Source organism: Toxorhynchites rutilus, chromosome 1 (genome assembly GCF_029784135.1).
Source record: "Toxorhynchites rutilus septentrionalis strain SRP chromosome 1, ASM2978413v1, whole genome shotgun sequence".
Classification (NCBI taxonomy): domain Eukaryota; kingdom Metazoa; phylum Arthropoda; class Insecta; order Diptera; family Culicidae; genus Toxorhynchites; species Toxorhynchites rutilus.
In genome coordinates, this window is record NC_073744.1 from 124,995,233 (window position 1) to 125,015,566 (window position 20,334).

At 38.1% G+C, this 20,334-nt stretch overlaps 1 protein-coding gene across 3 annotated transcripts in view; it reads right to left on the reverse strand.

The window, feature by feature from the left end:
* Positions 1–20,071, reverse strand: part of LOC129761284 (ubiquitin-conjugating enzyme E2-17 kDa) — a 37,099-nt gene extending 17,028 nt beyond the window's left edge. Inside the window, exons 1-3 of one of the 3 annotated variants that reach the window (XM_055758999.1) lie at positions 19,925–20,071; positions 18,654–18,935; positions 10,855–10,918 (exon numbers count right to left, since the gene is read on the reverse strand). In XM_055758999.1, the coding sequence (XP_055614974.1) occupies positions 10,855–10,918; positions 18,654–18,677 (88 nt within the window). In that variant the 5' untranslated portion in view covers positions 18,678–18,935; positions 19,925–20,071. Of the gene's footprint in view, positions 1–10,854; positions 10,919–11,253; positions 11,422–18,653; positions 19,254–19,924 lie in introns of those variants that run through there. The other 2 variants (XM_055758998.1, XM_055758997.1) reach the window with 2 other exon arrangements.
* Positions 20,072–20,334: the final 263 nt, after the last annotated feature.

Below are 20,334 nucleotides of genomic sequence, written 5' to 3' on the forward strand. Positions count from 1 at the left end.
CGTATGCATTTCTTGGAATGATTCATTGAGTTCCGTAACGAAAGGAAGTAATGACACGATGTTCTGCGTTATCTAGAATGCAAAATACACATTGCACTACGTGGGTGTGGGGATTAAACAAAATGTAAATGGAGATGAAGAATCGGGGGGATCCTAAAAATATTTTTATTACACCATGACAAACACGAATGAGGTCGATCACTGTAACAGTTAATTGATGACACTTCAATCGGCGTGATTAACACGTTGATTGCCACGTCAGTCACCAGTTTTCGCTCAGACTGCGTCAGTCTAATATAAGAATAGAAGCTTATAAGCCACCTTCCACTACGATAAAAAAACGATGGCCCTAATACGTTTAAAATTTTCCATAGAGTCGCTATAAAACCATGGCACTCAACGTGTTAATAGAAACGGAAGAAATGTTTGGAATATTTACAAAGAACTCGGTTATACAAGTACTTGAGATATAAATGAAAATATGAGATTTTTTTCATTTTACAATGTTTCTAGTTTACGATTCAGAAGCAATGAAAAAAAAATTATAAAAATCATACGGCAAGTAAAATTGGGAAATTTTTAACAAAAATGGGAAAATTCGGAGAAAAATTGATATGATCTACAGTGACATCGTAATAGGCGTTGTTAGTCCAATTGAAATTCGCGCTGGCGGAATTGAACTTCGTGTTCCATTGGGGTGAAGTGAAAATGGTGAGGAAATCTCAGATGGTATGGAAAATACATGTTATGAAGAGATATTAACTTCTACGCATCAAATGTGGATTCCATGTAATGGAGTAAGGCACACGCGGTTAAGTTGAAACAGTTTTTTGAAAGTTCGATAAAAAATACAGTGGATTCACAGTGGATGTTCCGAAGAAAATTAATTTGAAAAAAATCAAGTCTTCATACGCAAATGGGAGGAAGGAGTCTGATACACGCAAGATGGACATTACATACTAGGAATTAATATCCGAAACAATCAAAACGAGAATACTATTTTAGGATCCTTCATATCATAGTAGAGTGGTCTTGGATTGCAGTACAAGATTTGTACATTGGTTCTGCCAGATTTGATCATATTTGTGAACAAATGAATAATGTTCATTGAGTGTGGCACAAAAAAAAATACAGGAGAACGACATTTCTGTACGCTTTCGGTGTTTGGGTTTCATAATTCTCTAAAGTCAGATTGAGTTTGTTGGCTCTGATAATGGTTTCGCGAGTTGTTATAAGTTTTTCTTGCTGATTATAATAACGAAATTTTTGTGCGGAAACTAATGGTTAAAGACCGGCAAGATGGCGTATCCTTTCCGAACATTGCGATCAAGTACAACGTAAGCATTGGTGCGATTCAGAAGCCTTGGAGGAAGTACCAAGAGCTTGGTACGCTTTTCGAACGGATAGGACGTGGACGTGGACGCAAACGCTTGACAACGGACCGGGATGATGCCAGAATCGTCAGAGAAGTGCGGAAAAACATAAGAGCTACAAGCAGAACTATAAACGGAACGAAACGAACAGTGCGATTGAGACTATAACAACAAGGATTAAGGAGCAAGTTTGCGTCTTGGCGACCGTTAATCCATAAGGTTAACACCAGATCAAACGTTGTGAGTTCGCCAATAATTACGTCCACAAGCCAATCTCGTTCTGAAAAAAAGGTGATGTGGTCAGAAGAAAGCAAATCCCAGCTTTTCGGAATGTTCAGAAGACAGTGAAACACAGTGGCGACTACATTATGGTCTGGGGGTGCTTTGCTTGGTCCGGTGTTGCAAACCTGGTTCAGATCGATGGTATAATAATCCTGATACCGATGTCCTTATGCACAATTTGAAGAGCTCAGCATGGAAGAACGGTTTGCTGAAGGATTGGATTTTTCGACGATCCAAAGCATACGGCACACAAAACGATTTCCTATCCTCGTCAATCTCATGTGAAGTTGGTGGATTGACCACCACAATCATCCGATCTGAACCCGATCGAAGATCTGCGGTCAATTCCTAATAAAAAAAATGGATAAAAGCAAGGTGACCAACAAAACTTTGCTGTTTGAGGCAGAGGCGTCTCGTCCGCCTGTTCAAACTGTTCATAGGACAGATAGACAATCTCAGAATAAAATGTATATTATTTCACATTTGTTTCGTATTTCTTAATTTCGTATTTCTTTTTGTGATTTTCCTGTTATCCCGAATATTCTTATTAGACTATAATCTGATAATTACATTAGAATACACCCAAACATAGGGCAAACACAGTCAACTACTACTAATGCGCCGCCTTGCATAAAAATGACGTTGACGTTGAAAATGACGAAAACCAGCGGTAGGGGGGAGACCCACCTGACCGCCCTTAGCAACACGATCCTGCAGCGGGTGGTGCATTCCAACCTTCCCCCGGTGGCAAAACAATCCTGGTTTGGGGCGAACGATTGGAGGTTCCCAACGACTCTCGTGGAGAACGGTATCAGGAACGACTCCCGAGCCGGGGTGAGCTCAGTCAGTCTGCCAGAACATTTCAAGGCCATCATAGCAGAAAAATACCGCCTCCACGAAATCAGGTATACGGACGGCTCAAAAGGACCATCAGGAGTTGGATTTGGGGTAAGCGACGGTAATAACAGACTGATTTCTTCTTGGCAAAGGTGGCCGGCATTTTAGAGGTAATCACAATCCCGTCCTCTAAGCCGCTGCTGGTCGTCTCCGATACAGGCCGTCAGGAAGTACCTGTTGCCCGACACTGTGCTCATGTGGGTTCCCGGATACAGCGGCACCGCAGGGAATGAAGCGGCCGATCGATTTGCCGGTATCGGTCACACCAGACCGTTTTTCACTCGGGAGGTGCCGCTTGACGACCCGAAGTTATGGATAACCAATTCTTTCCGCTCCTTTTGGTCTAAAAGGTAAAAAGGATGCGAGAACAACGTATCCTGTTTAGGCTGAGGGCCGGTCATTGCTCGGTTTCGCACGGCTTCAAAGGAGGACCTTTCCGACTACTCTGCGATCACTGCCAAATCCACAACTCTGTCGAACATTTCCTATGTGATCGCCCAAAATACGACGATCTGCGAAATCTTTATGGAATCAGCGGGAGCGTGCGAAATATCTTAAGCGACGAACCAGCGAAAGTAGCAGCACTTTTCTGCTACTTAAAAGATACCGAACTATTCTTCAGAGTACTAGAGACGAATGAACTGCAAAAGTTTAAAGTCTCTATAATACAATACCTTCCTTCCTTCTTCAGAGTCTAACGCGTGAACAATGGATCAGCCACGAAGATCCTTGTTCCTTCCCCTCCACGATGAAGGGGAATAAGAATTTCTCGGCATCTTCAACGGTACGGCTTCCTCTCCACTGGCCTGGAGCCATGGTCCGAGGACATTCTTACCATCTGGTCCAGCAAGCAAGCAGCAATTGGAGAAAAACTAGTATTTTTTATTGAATTCATTCAAAATGTTTTAATGCGTTCTTCTTTCGTCGTCATTTCAAGGTCCAGTCTATGCAGTCATTTTACGTTAATGTTTTTGTACATTTTATGTAAGTTGTTGTACCTTGCGGCAATATTTACTGCCGTCACTACAGAGGCGAACCAGCCCAGGAGGCTGAGAGCCTCTCAAATAAAGAACCAAAGAAAAAAAAAGAGGTGCTCAAAGTAGATCATAGTACGCTCAAAGATGCAATTGATGTATCTGGCGAAACTATGAATGACAGTAACATCATCAATTGTCGTCGTTTATATGAATCGATTATAGACACAATTATTGACGAAATGACGAAACGGTTTAAGGAACTAGATTAATACAAATTCGTCGCTTTATTGAATCACGAAAAATTTCCCGACTTCGATGTCGCATTACCTACTGGGAATTCGAAAATGCTTTTTTCATGCCACTCGAAATTCGATGAAGCGAAGCTTTGTAATAAGCTGCATCAAACCTCCTCCGAAACGGCTGGGCGGCATGATACTGACATTGCCTAATGTTCGTTGTTCGACGGATCAAGAATTATTTGCGGTCGAGATCTGACCAGAAACGGTTATTCGGAATTACGGTGATGACTGTGGATAAAGACATAAGGCAGATGTCTTTATTTTATGAGGAAATCACTGATAAGTTTGCGCTCATACTTGACCGTAGGGTTCTTTTGTTATACAGGCAAGCCTGTTTTTGTGCGTGTGATAGGGACCGCACAAAAAAATCGTGTTCGCTAAACAATTTGAAACAAAACGTTTTGTTATGTGGTGGATAGGGACCACAAAAAAAAATCCTTAAGAAAATAACCCAAATCCTAATGAAATTCGTGATCAACATTCGATTTCCCTTTTTCCATTTCATAAGCGGCCTACTCACTTGCGCAGATCATAAAATCAACTCTTTGCTCCTGTTAATAAGCTCCTACTGACACCTTAAAACAAACAAAACAAAACCTGAGAATGGGAATTAAGTGACACAGTCCCTATGTAGAGCGATAAAATGCATATCAAGGATAGATGACTTCATTTTTTTCAAACACCGCACAAAAAAGTCGCACCAAAAAAATCGCATAAAAACCGCACAAAAACTGGTTTTACTGTATAGATAAATGTTGAGAAATATAAATGTTAAAATCTGTCATCGCAATACTGTTGTTTCAATGTTGCAAATGAAATTGAACAGGTAGTTCAGTTGGTCACGCGTCGCGTCTGGTTTGAGGAACTCTCAACGACGTGGGAACGAATTGATCAACATTACTTGCAAAACTTGGTTGAAAGCATGCTTTGACGTCTGCAGGCAGTTGTCTGTGCCAAAGGAGGACACACGAAATACTAGTGAATATTTTTTTTTGGTTTTATTTCAAATAAACAGACCAAAATGAACAATCAATATTCAATTCACTACTTTGAAGAACAAATCATGTTTTACGAAACTTTTTTTTCTCACTTGGTGGAATGACATGCAATTGAAGGCCTTAGAATGCAAGGGGTGTAAGTGACTTGATCGATTTCTCTTCATCAACTTTTTCTTTAGTTAATAACTCAACTGCAAAAAAGTTCCAATTTAAGTTCGCTATAGAATCCGATAGATGAGGTTCTGACCTATCTTCCACATTGTCAAATACAACTGGGAATGTATTTGCAGCTAAGTTATGACCAGAAGAGAGAGAGAGTCGACGTAGAGAAATCGATCAAATCACTTACACCCCTTTCATTCTAAGCCCCTCAATTATAATCCTGAAAAAATAAAATCTCGATAACTACTTTGAATTCGTGTCCCTTTTAATTACATTTTTATAACTAACAGAGGGTATTCTTATTTATTGCCAGTACTGTATGTCTGTGTATTCATAAATTACGTACAACATACTGAGGAACGAAATAACAATGTTTATTTTTTTTCATTAATCATTATTCATTTACATCAAAATCGTTAAAACCTGCAGCAAAGTGTATAAACTAGTCGATTCTTACTGCTGTATCAACTTACCCCAGGGTTGAAAAAACATGGGGTAAGCTGAAATGCTCAGAGTTCTATATAAAAAAACGGATTAGGTAACAAAAAAACAATATCACTACACTCAATTATCACAATTTGATTACCTGACGTGCAGTTCTGAATATATTTCTAATAAAAGTCTGTGTCTTCGGACCGATTTAGTCTGCGCACTAGAATGTTTGTTTTGATTTCACGAACGACGAATAATAAACAAAGACGCGGATTACGCTAAGGCGCGTTCCAATATTCTGGTTATGACTGTCATAAGGTAGGTTAAAACGTACCGTTTACTGAAAAATATAATACGTCAATCCATCATTCCTAGTAGAAGTTATCGCTTCCGTTCCAACTTGGCCCGGTGTACCTTATAGCGTGTTTAGAGATGAGTTCGTAGCAAGATATTGAAATTATGCCTTTGGTCGCATGTGCTGTACGTGTTGTAAAATCACTTCTTCGTGTCTTGTAATTTTGTATATTGTGGTCTCTGTTCGATCAATGCCTAACTCAAACTTTTCCTTCATTGACGATAGCATACAGTTTTAGATGTTTTACCAGGTTCTCGATGGTAATTGGTACATTATACGAAATGGACCGATAATTCAATAATTATTTTCTCGGTAGATGGCTGTAGTAATCGATCGAGAAAATAATTAATTTCTTCTAGTCTTTCCGGATCAAACGTCCTCGAAATAGAGCGATTCGGTAACCAAAGCAATTCGTAATATAGCAAAAGGCTTTCAATTCAAAGGAAAAACATTTTGCTCTATCCCTGAAGTGCTAGGGATAACCAAGTACCGAGTTCAGACAGTGAAAATATTCAAGAAACTTGCTGCTATGCCAAGAGATAAAAGAGGGAGAGACCGTATCTCCAGATCATTTGAGATAAGAAGGAAAGCTGTGGTGGCATTCATGAAAACATTCAAATGGATCGAATCTCATTACCGTCGGAGTAAATTTGACGCGGGGTATTACCTTGGAGGCGAACTAGCTATCGAAAAGATGTGACGAATGTACAATAGTGACCGATGACAGTCTATCCAAGGTACCCAATTATATTTCAGAATGATTTTTAACGGTTCCCGGTCGCTCCAGAAAACAACTCCAACAGAGACAACCGCTCAGAAAAAGTGTAGTATCCTAGAAGTAGTGTGGCGCTGGAAAAACATCATTGGTATAAGACGGTTTCTGATACCGTGCGCGAGTATATCAGTTATGATTTTGCGCGCTTAATGTCCAATCCAAAATACCTATAATCAACCGGGCAAACGTAATGCTGTATTGAGGAATTTATACTCATGATGTTTTTCCCGCGCCACAATACTTCTAGGATACTACACTTTTTCTGAACGGTTGTTTCTGCTGGAGTTGTTCAACATTGGATTCGGTTCATCGAGAAATGACGCGTGCTTAAAATGTCTAGAATTAAAAGAGAGAGAGTTAAAGGCTGGAAAAGAAAAGATCCACATCGTGACTGAAAGCAGGCCCTAAGAGTTCAAATGTAATTGCTTCAGCATTTTTCCACGATTTCCCCGATATTACTGTCCTCAGATGTGTGGCTGCTGGCTGTGGAGCAGGTTTACCATAACTACAGAATAATCTGTATTTATACAAATTTTTTTTGACTTTTTGAAACCAAGAATCTGTAGTTACAGATTACAGATTTTTTGGGTTTCATCCAATCTACAGATTTTTTAAAATAACGTTCCAATATTAGTTATGTCTGATGTCAATAATATTTTTTCCCATCTCACATTTTATTCATATGGCGTTTGAATCAGTCTGAAAGAGAGTCATTTTGACAGTCATATGTAGCGTGATGCCCTGCCTTCTCATGTTCGATCTGAGACGGAAAGCTGCAACAATCTATGCCATCCACTAGTGTTACAATAAATAAGTAATACTGTTTTTTCTTTTCTTTCTAAAACACAGTGAATTTGAATTTCAAAAGTGCGCTTATATTATATTTTTCTTTGAAAGGTCTTGTTTTAAAAATTGAAAACACATAGGATTACGTTTTCGGAAACATTTAGTGATTAGAAATAAAAAAAAATAGATATCGGTCACGTAAATTATCCAATTTTTACTCAGAAATTTCATGAGGGATTCGTAATATTTTTACACCAATCGTTTTGGGTACCTCCTAACAATATATTGCAATATAAATTGATAAATTTCCAACAGTTTTATGTTAGAATGCTTTGAAAATAGAAAAAAAACTGTCTAGTCCGTGTTAGAAAAACGCATTGCGGTCTTTACGTTTATAGTTATTTTAAGGCCCATAGCGCCTAAAGTGAATAATTAAGACTAACTCAACTCAGCAAATATTGAAGCTCAAGTCATTGAAAATAATGATGATGACCAATGAATGGCCAATGACTCATAATGGGTCTAATTTTATTTACTGGAATCCGTATTTAAACGCAACCTAAAAAGGTTCAACTACGACCGTAAAATTTTGGAAATTTTTAACAGCATCTGATGAAGCTACAAAAACTTACGCCGGTTTTGAAGATGTAGGAACAGAAGTTACTGAACTTACTGATGTGTTACATAGAAAAGAAAAAAATATAAATCTTAATGAAAACACATCCGATTAATTTATTTAGAATGATGAAATTCAATCAGAACCTGTCCGTATCCCAGGCATATGGGTTCAAAACAACTTTATGACCATTTCTAAAGCGTTGAGAGTTCTATTATTTTTGAATTGCTGCCTTATGTTATTGTAATTGTTATAACAAAGCTACTTACATAGCGCAATGTAAAAAGCATGCCTTAGTAACAGTGTAAACTTTCATCACACTTCACTGAAGAATTGTATTTTCACTACAGTTCTGGCTCTACGTGGATATCATCGCTATCGTCCAATTCGTCGAATTCATAATAACTATGCCAATCAATGATACTAAACCAAAGATTATGTTTCAAAATTGGACTTATAAATTACTCACCATTTAAATACAGATTTTCTGAGAAAAAACTAAGATTAAAGAATTTTTTGACACCATAAACACAGATATTAGTATGTCAACCCTGCTGTGGAGGCCAAAATAAAAATACAGTCAACCCTCCTATAGCGCGGTGAGTGCGTTCCGCGTTATATGGAAACCACGCTATAAGAAACTCGGATTTAACCATACAAACCAGGCTAATTCATAGCGCGTTGTATGGAAACCATCTATCGCGTTGTATGAAAACCGCGTTATAAGAAACTCAGAACTAGTAGAAATTACATCATTCGTACCGCGTTATATGGAGACCAATAAGTACTAAAGACAAGGGTAGCGTTGATATTGGATGCGGAAATGTGGCCGTACGAATTGTATGTAATAGTGAAAGTAAACAATCACATTGAATTGTATTGGTGTGGTTACATTGCTTCTCCCTTACTTCGTTCGAATTCGCCAGCTTCTATCGAACAAAAATGTTTGATGGTACGTTGATAAACGGAAACCGCGCTCTAAGAGGGCCGCGTTATAGGAGGGCTGTCGCAATTTCGTCTCCGCGTTATATGGAAACCGCGCTCAGAGAGTACCGCGTTATAGGAGGGTTGACTGTACTACGATGATGTTTATGCTACAATACCTGATGACCCGGGGCGCCCTTAGTCAACTGAAAAAGCCCAATTTGAGAAGACATTGAGGGAAATGAAACGGTGTTCAAATCGAGAAGAGACTACACTAATCTGGACTGGAAGAATGCCAGCAATACACACCTTAAATCCGCAACACAACGGCACTTTATTTTTGTTTTTATCTGTATTATAGTGATTTTCAACTCATTTGGCTGGTTCGTCACTTCTTACTTCCATTTTTGGAAGGATGTCGGGAGTGAGAATTGAACTCGTGACCTTTAGCGTGAGAGGCATGGATGTTACCACTACGCCAGATCGCCTCCGGCACTTCAAATATGCCCCTTGTTCGCGACCGACAATGCAAACGAATAAAGTAGTTCAATTTCCAAATTTCCAATCCTTTCCGAATTTCCAATCCACTCCCTTCCCACTACCAAAGCCACTCCCTTTCCATTGAAACGCAGAATGTGGTGTATGTGGCTCGCAACTAGACGACACATTCATTGGTCCATGTCCAAGAAATCGCTGATAGATGATCGTCGCAAAGCTGCTCGACAATGTTCTTACTTGAGGTGCATGTGGATAAGCAACCTTCCTAAGCTTCATGGGTATCGCTTCATGACTACCTCTTTTGAATATGTTGCAAAAGGGACTTCTGATTTGGTCCCATATTTATTTTCATTACACTCACTGGTAGCTGTTAGAAAACGTAGTTAAAGTCTTACTATACAGTTACATAGAAATCTAATATTTTGTGGTGCTTTCTAGCTTATTTGAACGCAACTGGTTGCATTATACGAGGAAATTTATTAGTATGCCTCTGACTCTGGCCAGCCGAGACCAGAGATGTTCCGGTATGGGATTTTTACCATAAAGTATAGTTAGTATAGTATAGTACTGTTTCTTTGCTCAGTACGCATATCTGGCACTGCTAGAGAAACGCCCATTGGCATGAATGAAAAAAAAACAAAACATATATGTGAAGCTCAATGCGAAGTAGTAAAGGATATCGGGGTTTCCGATATAAAAAAATTATGCCAAATGTCTTGAAATAGCATGAAACGTCTAGATTTACTGTCTTCTCGAAAAAAAAAATCAGTATTCTAGGAATTCGTCGTTTTCACGGAATACGAGGCAAAACATATAGTTTAGAGTGCCAACAAAAATCTTCATTTCGATTTTTCATATCCCTGCGAAATGATTTGCACGATAAAAATGCAAAATATTAGATCATTCGGACTTAACCCATTATTGCCCAGGTGTAGGTTATGTTTACTTTGCGATATTTGCGGGAAACTCGAACTTTGCAAGCTTCAATAAACAAGAAAAATGACAAATAAAATGACACTGACACAAAAAACAATCTTAAATTGTCATGTGGTATCATTCAAAATGCGCTTAACACTTTAGTTTCACCAAAAACAGTTTTTCAAAAAACGGACATTTTTGCGTATTAAATTTCATACGCTGGGCACTAAGGGGTCATTTACTATTATCGCAGATGTCAAAATTTAAGTTTTCTGAAAATCGAAAAAAATCATTTTTTTTCAAGATGACAGTAAATCTCGACGTTTCATGCAATCTGAAGACCTTTGGCATAAAAAAAATTGGAAGATTCCGATTTCCATTTTTTGACAAATTTCTAATTTCATTGAAAATCTGCATTTTGTTATTTGTCTATCGTCATTGAATCACTCCAATTTATAATAATTTGCATGTTTTTATAATTTTTCGCACAATCCAAACATAGACTAGAAGCGGAATTCAATCCCCAGCGAATATCAATGTTCTATACGAAAGCAACACTTACGATCGTCTCCGACTGGTCCAGCACTGCATTGTGCGGGTGGATCTCTCCCCAGGTCTTGTAGTTCCTGTGAAAAAAGCAGAGAGAGTTCTCGGTTAGATTTCGTGTTCATATTCATATGTTTTAGTTATAAGAGAAAATCAATAATCAGCATTTTCATGAATAACGCATACTACACCCAAATGATTACATTCAAAGTAAATTCTAACAGACACACTGCCGCGCCGTGCCTTTTTCGTCGCATAGTGTTGACACATTAGGAAGAGCATCATCAACATAGCACCCGGTTAGTTATATGATGGTATGACGGGACGCTGCTGCTGTACGCAAATGTCCGTTTTTGCATCTCTACCACACCACACCATTGGGGTGTACTGAAAATGCCGAGTAGGAATTACCTACCGGTAGCAGTTCAAAACACGCTAAAAATAATATCTTTGGCAGCTCCACCAACCACGTTCCACACACCACGCACCGCGAGAATACAAAAAAAAATAAATATGTATTTTTGGTGCTTCTCCGAGCGGAGACAACCTCATTCCGGGCCGCAGTCATCATCACTAACATCGCTGGTGCTGTGCGGACACGCTGGACCCACCAGAGGATTTTCCCATTTTTTTATTTTTCCTTTGAGCTTTACGCTGCTGAAGTACTGATTCTTCAGCTGAATAACCTCGGTTACCAACACACGCCGACTAGAACGAACAGCACACGGAATAGAACGGTCTATTCCACTGTTCGACTGAGTAGGAATGAGCAGCGAACATAGCAGTGCAGCCAGGATTGATTTATGTAATATGTAGTTATGAATCCAAATAACTACAACTATTCGTAGTTAGCGCCCAGGACACCAACTCAAATTTTGCAGACGCATCCTTTATGACCAAATATGACAATTTGCATTATCGTTTTGCCATTCTTGTTCTAGCCTTACCTTTTAAGAAGGGACCTAGGCAAAATTGCTTGAATATCATCAAAAAATAACTCAGAAACGGTTGGCCTTGTTGATTTGGGGTCTTCCGCAATGCTTTAACACATTGCGGACCGCTCACAACTTTCCTCGTGTTTCGTGTTCCGTCTATTACGGATGGATCACGAAATAACCCGTATTTTCTACACTTGATAGTTAAATCCATGCGCTGCCAAGAATCTCACTAGGGCTACCGATGGCTCGCCTGGCTAAAACGTGTGATCCTTAATGTGTTAAGATATTATTACGGAAATGACACTTGAAAGTTTTAAGTGCAGTAAAAATTTAATCAATTCGAACTCATTGACTTCAATTTAACGAGAGAATCTATAAAAAGCCGCCTCCTCCGTAACCGATAGCGTAAGATAGATTAAGATAATTTTTGTATCATTTGGGTTGTAATTGATAGTTGATAGATGTAAGTGTAAATGTACTTAAAATAAATTGACGATAAAGACGAAGAATACCATTCGTCATCAAATAAAGGATTGCTCAATCGTTTTGATTTGTTTAACTTCGTGAGCTGAGATCCGAAAGAGTTCATTGTCAAACGGAAGCTATTCCTTCTCATTTTATTATGATGAATGTATTGAATCCAACGAAAGAAAATAATTCATTTACACAACCTCGACTTTCCGCATTGAAGCATGCTTTTGGTTTATTCACTGTCAAATAGGCAAGGCATGAACGGAACAAGCGATGGGAGAGCATTAGGGTGCCAATGAATGTATGGGAAAAATCGATCCTAAAATTTCAAAAAGTTACCCCATACAAAATGTTCACCTCCTCGAAAAAACACATTATGCAAAATATCAGCTCAATCGGACTTAGGGGAGAGTGGCGCAAAGCGGTTAAAGTTTGAGTTTTTTAAAAATCGAAAATGTGATGACAATTTTCATTGGCACCCTAGAGAGCATCTTCAATGCCCCCTTATTCATGTGTAGCGTCACACTCTACAAGTAATGCTAGAAGCGTAAGAATGAAGGAAATAAAAATTCACTCTCGGCAACTGTTCCTCTGTTTCTCTCTAAAAACTAAATATAGTATCGTTGGGTGTCAATTGAGCTCCGGTCACTATTTCATTGATAGGGACAAACGTAAATCTCAAATGACAGCTAGACAGCTTGACGAGGGGCTTGTATGAAGGTGCGGTTATTCAATTGAATAGAAGGGATACAGTGAGAAGAGATCCGTAAGAATGAAATATGCTCATTCGTCAAAACAGCTCATGAGCCCGCGATATTCGTGTGAAAAGTGTTGTCTAGCATGGCTGATGGTAATTGTTCGTTCGAATTCAAATGGACATTCTCGGATATTTTTTTATTGAAAATTACCAAGTAATAACCTCGATTGCACCCTTATTCCATTTTTAGTTTGTTTCATATTAGATTTTGTTTCTTCATTAATGAACGAAAAGAAATTTAGGGAAATAAATTTTGGGAAGAGCTTTCTCAGAAAGGATCGTTTCAAATAACTTTTCGACGGCGCCAGTGGTTGTATGGTTAGCGTAACAGCCTCACAATCCGATCGGCCTGGGTTCAATCCCAGCTGGCGTCGTTGGGATTTTCTGAGGCGAAAAATCTCTGGTTACGTCTTCCTTCGGAGCGGAAGTAAAAGAAGTTGGCCCGGCTCATGAGTTGTTGAGTCTGATAGGTAGGAACAGGTGGAGTCGCCTCCCTGATGTCGGTGATTGGCACTAAAGTGGCGGAAATAGGCCGACAAAAAATAAGCGAAGATAAAAAAAAAAAAAAAAAAAAATAACTTTTCCAATCACACGAATGAGAAGTAAGGAGTTCATGGAAGTATTCCTGACTCTTTTGTTGTCGTTTTTGCATCGAAACCACCGTGATGATTGGTTATTCCAACAGAATAAAGCGTTATTTCATAAAAATCGGAAATCCATTACAGTGGAACCCCGATCATCCGCGAGCAGATTATCCGCGAAAGCGAGTTCCATAGTAATTCTATAGAGCTTCCCAAAATTTGACAGTGAGACGTAGGCGACGGGCTCTTTTATTTCGATCAAAGCTTCCATATTATCTGACCACTGGTGCACAGAAAACATTAAACTATCAATCTAGATAGTTTAATGTTTTCTGTATTGATAGAACATAGTTTTCATGCTGAAATATCTCTATTTCGTATAAACACCTCATTTTAGTCGTATATCGCGTTATCCGCAATTTTTGTTATCCGCGATGACCTAGCCAGACTATTTCGCGGATAATCGGGGTTCTACTGTAGAACCATACAGCGTTGAAATTATTCATTTTTATGTTTTTTTAACGGTTTTTCTCAAAGAAAAATTATGATCATGGATTGTCTGAAAAATGGTCATGGTTTGTCCGGTTTTAGAAATCACCGTTTTCGAATGAAAAAAAAATCGATTTTTTAGGTAGATGTTGCATTTTTTATTGCTTGAGTTTACTGTTATCATACTGATTCATTCATAATTTAGGCTTTCTTCAGAATATTGCCTTTTCTTGGGCATTTTAAAAGTGTTCACCTCAACTCACTCAACACAGAGAAACTTTATTTCGGCTATGCGCGAAGGACACCTTAAACAAACTGCAGCGCGCCGAGAAATAATGTGGACAAAACAACATTAGTGAATCGGACAACTCATGATCAGAATTGATGACTTCGAAATGCATTAATTACATGGTTTAGCTATGTAAATCTGATACAAATGGTGTGCAAGTATGATATTTACAATATTTGTAAGGGTTATAATCCAGAAAAGGACTGAATACGTACCAAATAAACCTCTGGTGGTTGATTGAAATTTAACTCAAATAAGGAGCGATTGACATCAATAGAAGGTGGAATTTATAAATCTTCAAAACATGTGAATCCGTAAAAATATCCTATAAAACTACTGTAAATCATGAACTATTTTATTTATATAGCATTCAAAAAAGTGGACAAACAATGATCATATTTTCGACTGGCCAAACCAAACTTATTTACCTTATAAAAAAGTTGTCGGATGGAGTGGTCAATATAATGCTGTGGAATCAATTCATGCGAACCAATCGAATCAATTCATTCCGAACCTGGGATAACAACGGAGAAGGAAAATAGGGCGGGATTGTTCGAGTGCATTGATTGTTTTCATCGGGAATTACAGGAGCGGTCAACATCGTCCAAAGAATTAGCCTAGATTGTTGAAGCAATTCAAAACCCAACACATGTTATGAGCTTCTAACAGCAATCCGAAAATGTCGATTCTCAAACTGGCAAATACAGTTACTAACCGTTTACGTTTCTGTGACACCTTATGAAGGAAACTATTCAAAATTGAAATTAATGAAAAATCATTTGTGCTTAACGTTGGGACAGGCACACTTGACAACAAATTCAATCCATTTAGGATTGACTTTGTTGTTAATTGAAAGTGAATGTACTAACCTCATTGACTTTGACGATGTGTTCAGATATTTTGCTGTTGTTTAGTCCAAACGAGTATTTTTTTTGTTTATTTTATCTTATAATACAGTAGAACCTCGATTAGCCGCGAGCGGATGATCCGCGGTGCCGATTATTCGCGACAGCGAGTTCCATAGTAAATCTGTAGGCCTTCCCGGAATTTGACAGGAAGTGGTAGGCTCATGCTCGTTTTTTCTTGATCATTGCTTTTACATTATTTGACCATTTCGTTTTTTGAATATAAAAGGGGAATTTGATTTTTGATTCATCCCCTTATAGTCAAAAAACACCTTTCTCTCATGAAAAAAATAAATGTATCCAGATTTTCTAAGGAGGTGATAGACGATCAGATTTGATGAAAAAAAATCCTTCTACGCATATGTTCGAATTTCAACAATGACAGAGTTGTAGAAAAAGTTCTTTGCTTGCTTCGGACTCTGTTGCCTCAAACTGGCTCTACATTGAAAAGTACGCTATGGAAGACGATTCTGTTGATTTCATTTTAAAGATGAGAAAATTTAGTACAGTATATAGTAGTGGAACATCTAAATTAGTGGATTTTATTAATATTTTGGAAGTGAAAAATTTAAAAGTTGATAACTTTCAATGTGTTATTATAAATTTCATCCTCAAAAATTATATTAAACTATATTGTTTCTATAAATTAAATTGAACCGCTCTGCAATTTATTCTTTGACACCCAACTTCTATTTTCTTTAATTTGGCTGCAATATCGCTATATACAATTCCTGGTGTAAATTCAAGCAAAATCTTCAAATATCACGATTTTTACTCTACTGTACATGTACTAGACACATCAATTTCACCTTAACGTTGAAAGGTTACATTTCTTCTTGAAATAAGTCATATTTCACATATAATCGGGTCTGTATATAATCGAGTCCGACCTGTATATTGGAAAGAGTTTTTTTTTTCTAATAAAAAATCTGTTTTTTTCTCCAATATGTATAATTTAAACACTTTTTTTCGTGTGACATGCAGAATATACAGAAAAACATTATTACATTATTTGTAGTTATAAACAAGTTGAACATAGAAACTTCCTTTTTATTAACTGCACCACATCTACTCCCTTTCAACATTTGTTGATTGTGGTTGATAAAACAAGGTGCCAAGACTCGAATAGTCAAAAAAAATCCAAAGTAATACACCTTTTAACGTTTCTAGTGCCTTGTTCAATGCCTCTGAATTTAGCATGATTGTCGTTTCTAGTTTTTCTCTGTAAATAATTTTATTATTTCCAATTGTTCCATTGGTTGAGCAATAGAAGCTGCATTCAGCATTTGTAGAAAACGCTCATAATTATCTATTATCAGTAAAATCAACCCCCTCAATGATGCGCAGTGCAGTGACGAATCTCTGATTATTAATCCAATTATTATCAATGGCATTTTAGGAGTATCAGAGAAATAGGAACACGATTATAAAGTTATTTGGCTTTGCCAGTATTGATTCCTGCAACACCATTTTTCTCCGAATGAGTTAATGTAATGTTTTAATTTTTTTAAAAGTAAACTAGAATCGTCGCATGTATATACCTGGTTGAAACTTTTTACTACCCGATAATCGACCGAAAACTTTCCGCCACACACAATAAAACACAATTTTTGAAAATTTTGCTTGAATTTTCACCAGGAATTGTTTATATCGATATTGCAGCGACATTAAGAAAGATAGAAGTTGGGTGTCAAAAAACAAATTGTAGAGTGGCTTGAGAACTTTAATTTGATTGATAGAAACAGTCAAGTTCAATATGAATTTTTGGAATAAATCTAATAATCACAAATTAAGAACTACTAACTTTGAACTTTACTTCCAAAACAGTTATTTAAATCCACTAATTGAGATGTTCCACTACTATATCCTGTACTAAATTTTCTCATCTCTCAAATAAAGGCAACAGAATTGGCTTACGTAGCGTACTAGTGTAGAGCCAATTAGAGGCAACAGAGTCCAAACAAAAAAAAGCTCTATAACTCTGTCATTGTTGAAATTTGAGTGTATGCGTAGGAGTTTTTTCATAAAATTTGATCATCTATCATCTTCTGAGAGATTCTGGAAAAAATATTTTTTTCATGTGAGAAAGGTGTTTTCTGACTTTAAGGAGATGAATTAAAAATTAAATTTTTCTTTTATTTTCAATAAACGAAGAATGTATGCATAAAAAACGAATAAAAAAAATGTTTGACTCGATTATATACAGTGAAAAGAGATCGCAGACTGTATATGATCGAGTCCGCGCTGTATTAAGTTAAATAATGTAAAAATAAAACATTTTTTAACAGTGAAAACTTTCTCCATTTAGCCCCTATAATTAGAGGCGAATGAACTGAAAATTTTAAAGTTTCTTTAATTCAATATCGTCGTTGTCGCCCCTATAATAACCTAAAACATTGCGGAAGATACCAAATCAATTAGATCATCCGTTTCTGAGTGATTTTTTTGTTGTAATTTTCATGCTAATTTTGTTCAGGTCCTTCTCAAAAGTAAGGATAGAGTCAAAATGGAAAACCGATAATACACATTGTCCTTTTTGATCTTTAAGAATGCATCTGCAAAATTTGAGCGAAATTAAAAGAATACAAAAAATATCGACCTTCGAATTTAAATGGAATCGCTCGTCACTAATTCATTAATATGGCTAACATAATGTAGATACAATTCATAAATCTGGGTACTTGATAACTGCTTTTCAAAGAATGCCTATTATTCCTAGAACCTACAAACAATATACATTGTATTGATATTTTTTTTTAACTAAACGTTATACTGACGATACTTAAACGCTGAATGCGGCTACATTACGCGTCAAAACATCTACACACAAGAACAATAAATCACCGTTAGCGATCACGCCTTACTTTAAATGAATGAGCCAACCGGAATTATGTCCAATACTTTTTGACCATTGTTGGGGGGGCCAACATATGATGTATAACACAGTCACCTTCCGATCAACAAAACACGCAAATCTCTTGCCAAACATATTGCGGCGGCTAGATTCGTTAGGAAATCAACATCTGGCAGCTCTGACGGCTACTACAAGCACAAGGTGCAAAACACATACACAGCTTCAGCTTTTCTGCTAGTGATGTAGTCGCGAATCGAGAGCCCCGTTATTGGAGTTTTTCCCTCTTTATGGTCGTCACAACAGAGCCATGAGTGTTCAAAAATTACACAATCCCGCTCGTATTCGCAACCCCTCGTCGAATGCATTTTCGAAGGATCCAGAAGGATTGCTACCTAGATGATGTTGGATGTTGCACTCCAAATTCAACAATGTCAGTTGAAGACGTATTCAAGTTGGAACGTTTACGAAACCCAACCTTAACCCCATCTGCACGACGAATTGGAAATTGCTTGTTGGCAAATCGTAACTTACCTTATTAATTCTCTTTAATGCCATCTGAACGACTTTAGCGGTGTGTCGTAGTAGCCTGCTGGCTTTGGGTGTTTTTTCTCCTGAAGAAAAAAGGCTTTTCCACCGGAAACTTCTGAACCAGGCTGTTTGCTGGCTTGTGTAGTTCCTCTTTTATTCTATGGGGAAAAGTCCGTCTGCTTCTTCGCTGTTCCCTATTGGCTCTTGCGATATTCACGCACACACGCACACGAAAACGCACGGAATTCACAAAGGGGTAGAGTTGAAAAAAGAACCGGAAGAAAACTGAAACGAAAAAACGAATGTGTCCGTGTATGGATTCGGTCCTTTGCCTACTTGATCGAAACGCAGAAAATAAGCAGTTCCACTCAGATTCCGCGTTATAAACGGAATGGATCCCAAGCGGAAGGCAAGGAGAACCAATTCAACCGAAGATTGTTTCCGCGACCGCGATTCGTAATCTCTTCTTCGATGAAAATGTTCCTCCACAGAAATCGGTGCGAACCAGGCCGACGAAAACGTATTACAAGATGGCTACGATTTTTCCTCTTCTCTGTCTTGATCGTTCTGCTCGCTCTGCTCAGTGATGACGATTCGCACTCTTCGGAGTTTTCATCGCTCTCTTCGCTAGCCACCAGTCGAAATGTTGACTCATTGGCAGATAAACGATAAATCTGTCATTGCGCAAAAATAAACGATTTTGAGTGCCTGCGGAAGTCAAGTTTGCGAAAGTGCAAGCACTCACTCTCAAACCACTCATTCGAAACTTCGTTTTCGCCCAGTGTTGCCAGTCAAACATTCAAAACAAACGTCGCAGTAAGAAATGTCAATTGTATAACTGATATTTACAAACGAATTTTGACCACCAGAATAATCTTACATTACCCTGTTCCTTGAAATGACACAGTATTATGGTAATGTACCACTTCTATTCCATCAAAAGCTAAACTTAAATGTAACAAAATAACCAAAGAAAGGCTCCAGCATTAACAAAAGCCGAGTCTATTACTTTACAGCAACCGGCAACACTGGCGATACTTGCAAAACACTTCTCTTCAGCTTCAACCACAACCCAATCGGCGCTGAGCACTTTCACGATCAGTCAGTAGTTTTCTCCCTCTTGCACTCTCAGCCTTTATCGCCCACTGATGAGATCTAGCAGCGATTCGGGGCGATTTGGAAAAATCGAAGCCACGAGCACTTTTCTTCATCGTTCGGTTTTAACGCTTCACCTGCTGCTATTATCTTCTGCACAATATATGTTCAATTTTCACCTGAAAATGTTTTCGTGGTGGCCCACGATGACGACTGGCTGTAAATCAACGAGAACCTCTCTACACAACACCTTCTGACTACGAAAAGTAGAATGAGTCTTCTTACGCAGAGCTGGGTACTCACTCTGCGGGGTTGAGCAGACGGACCGAGAGCCAGGTGTTAATTTTCGCTACGGTTGTGCCCAGCGGGTGCGGAGCATACGGCGCAGACGTTGTTTTGTGACGTTCGGAAAACTTGCCGCATTGGAGGAACATTGACAGAATTTTGACAGTAGCTTATCGTGATCGAGCCCTCTGGTTGCACTCGCGTTCTTTTTAATATTGTTAGCTCGGTCTCTAAATTTTCACATAAACATAAATAATATTATTAGAATTATGTTTTTTGCTGGGTCATGCGGATAGATTCAAAT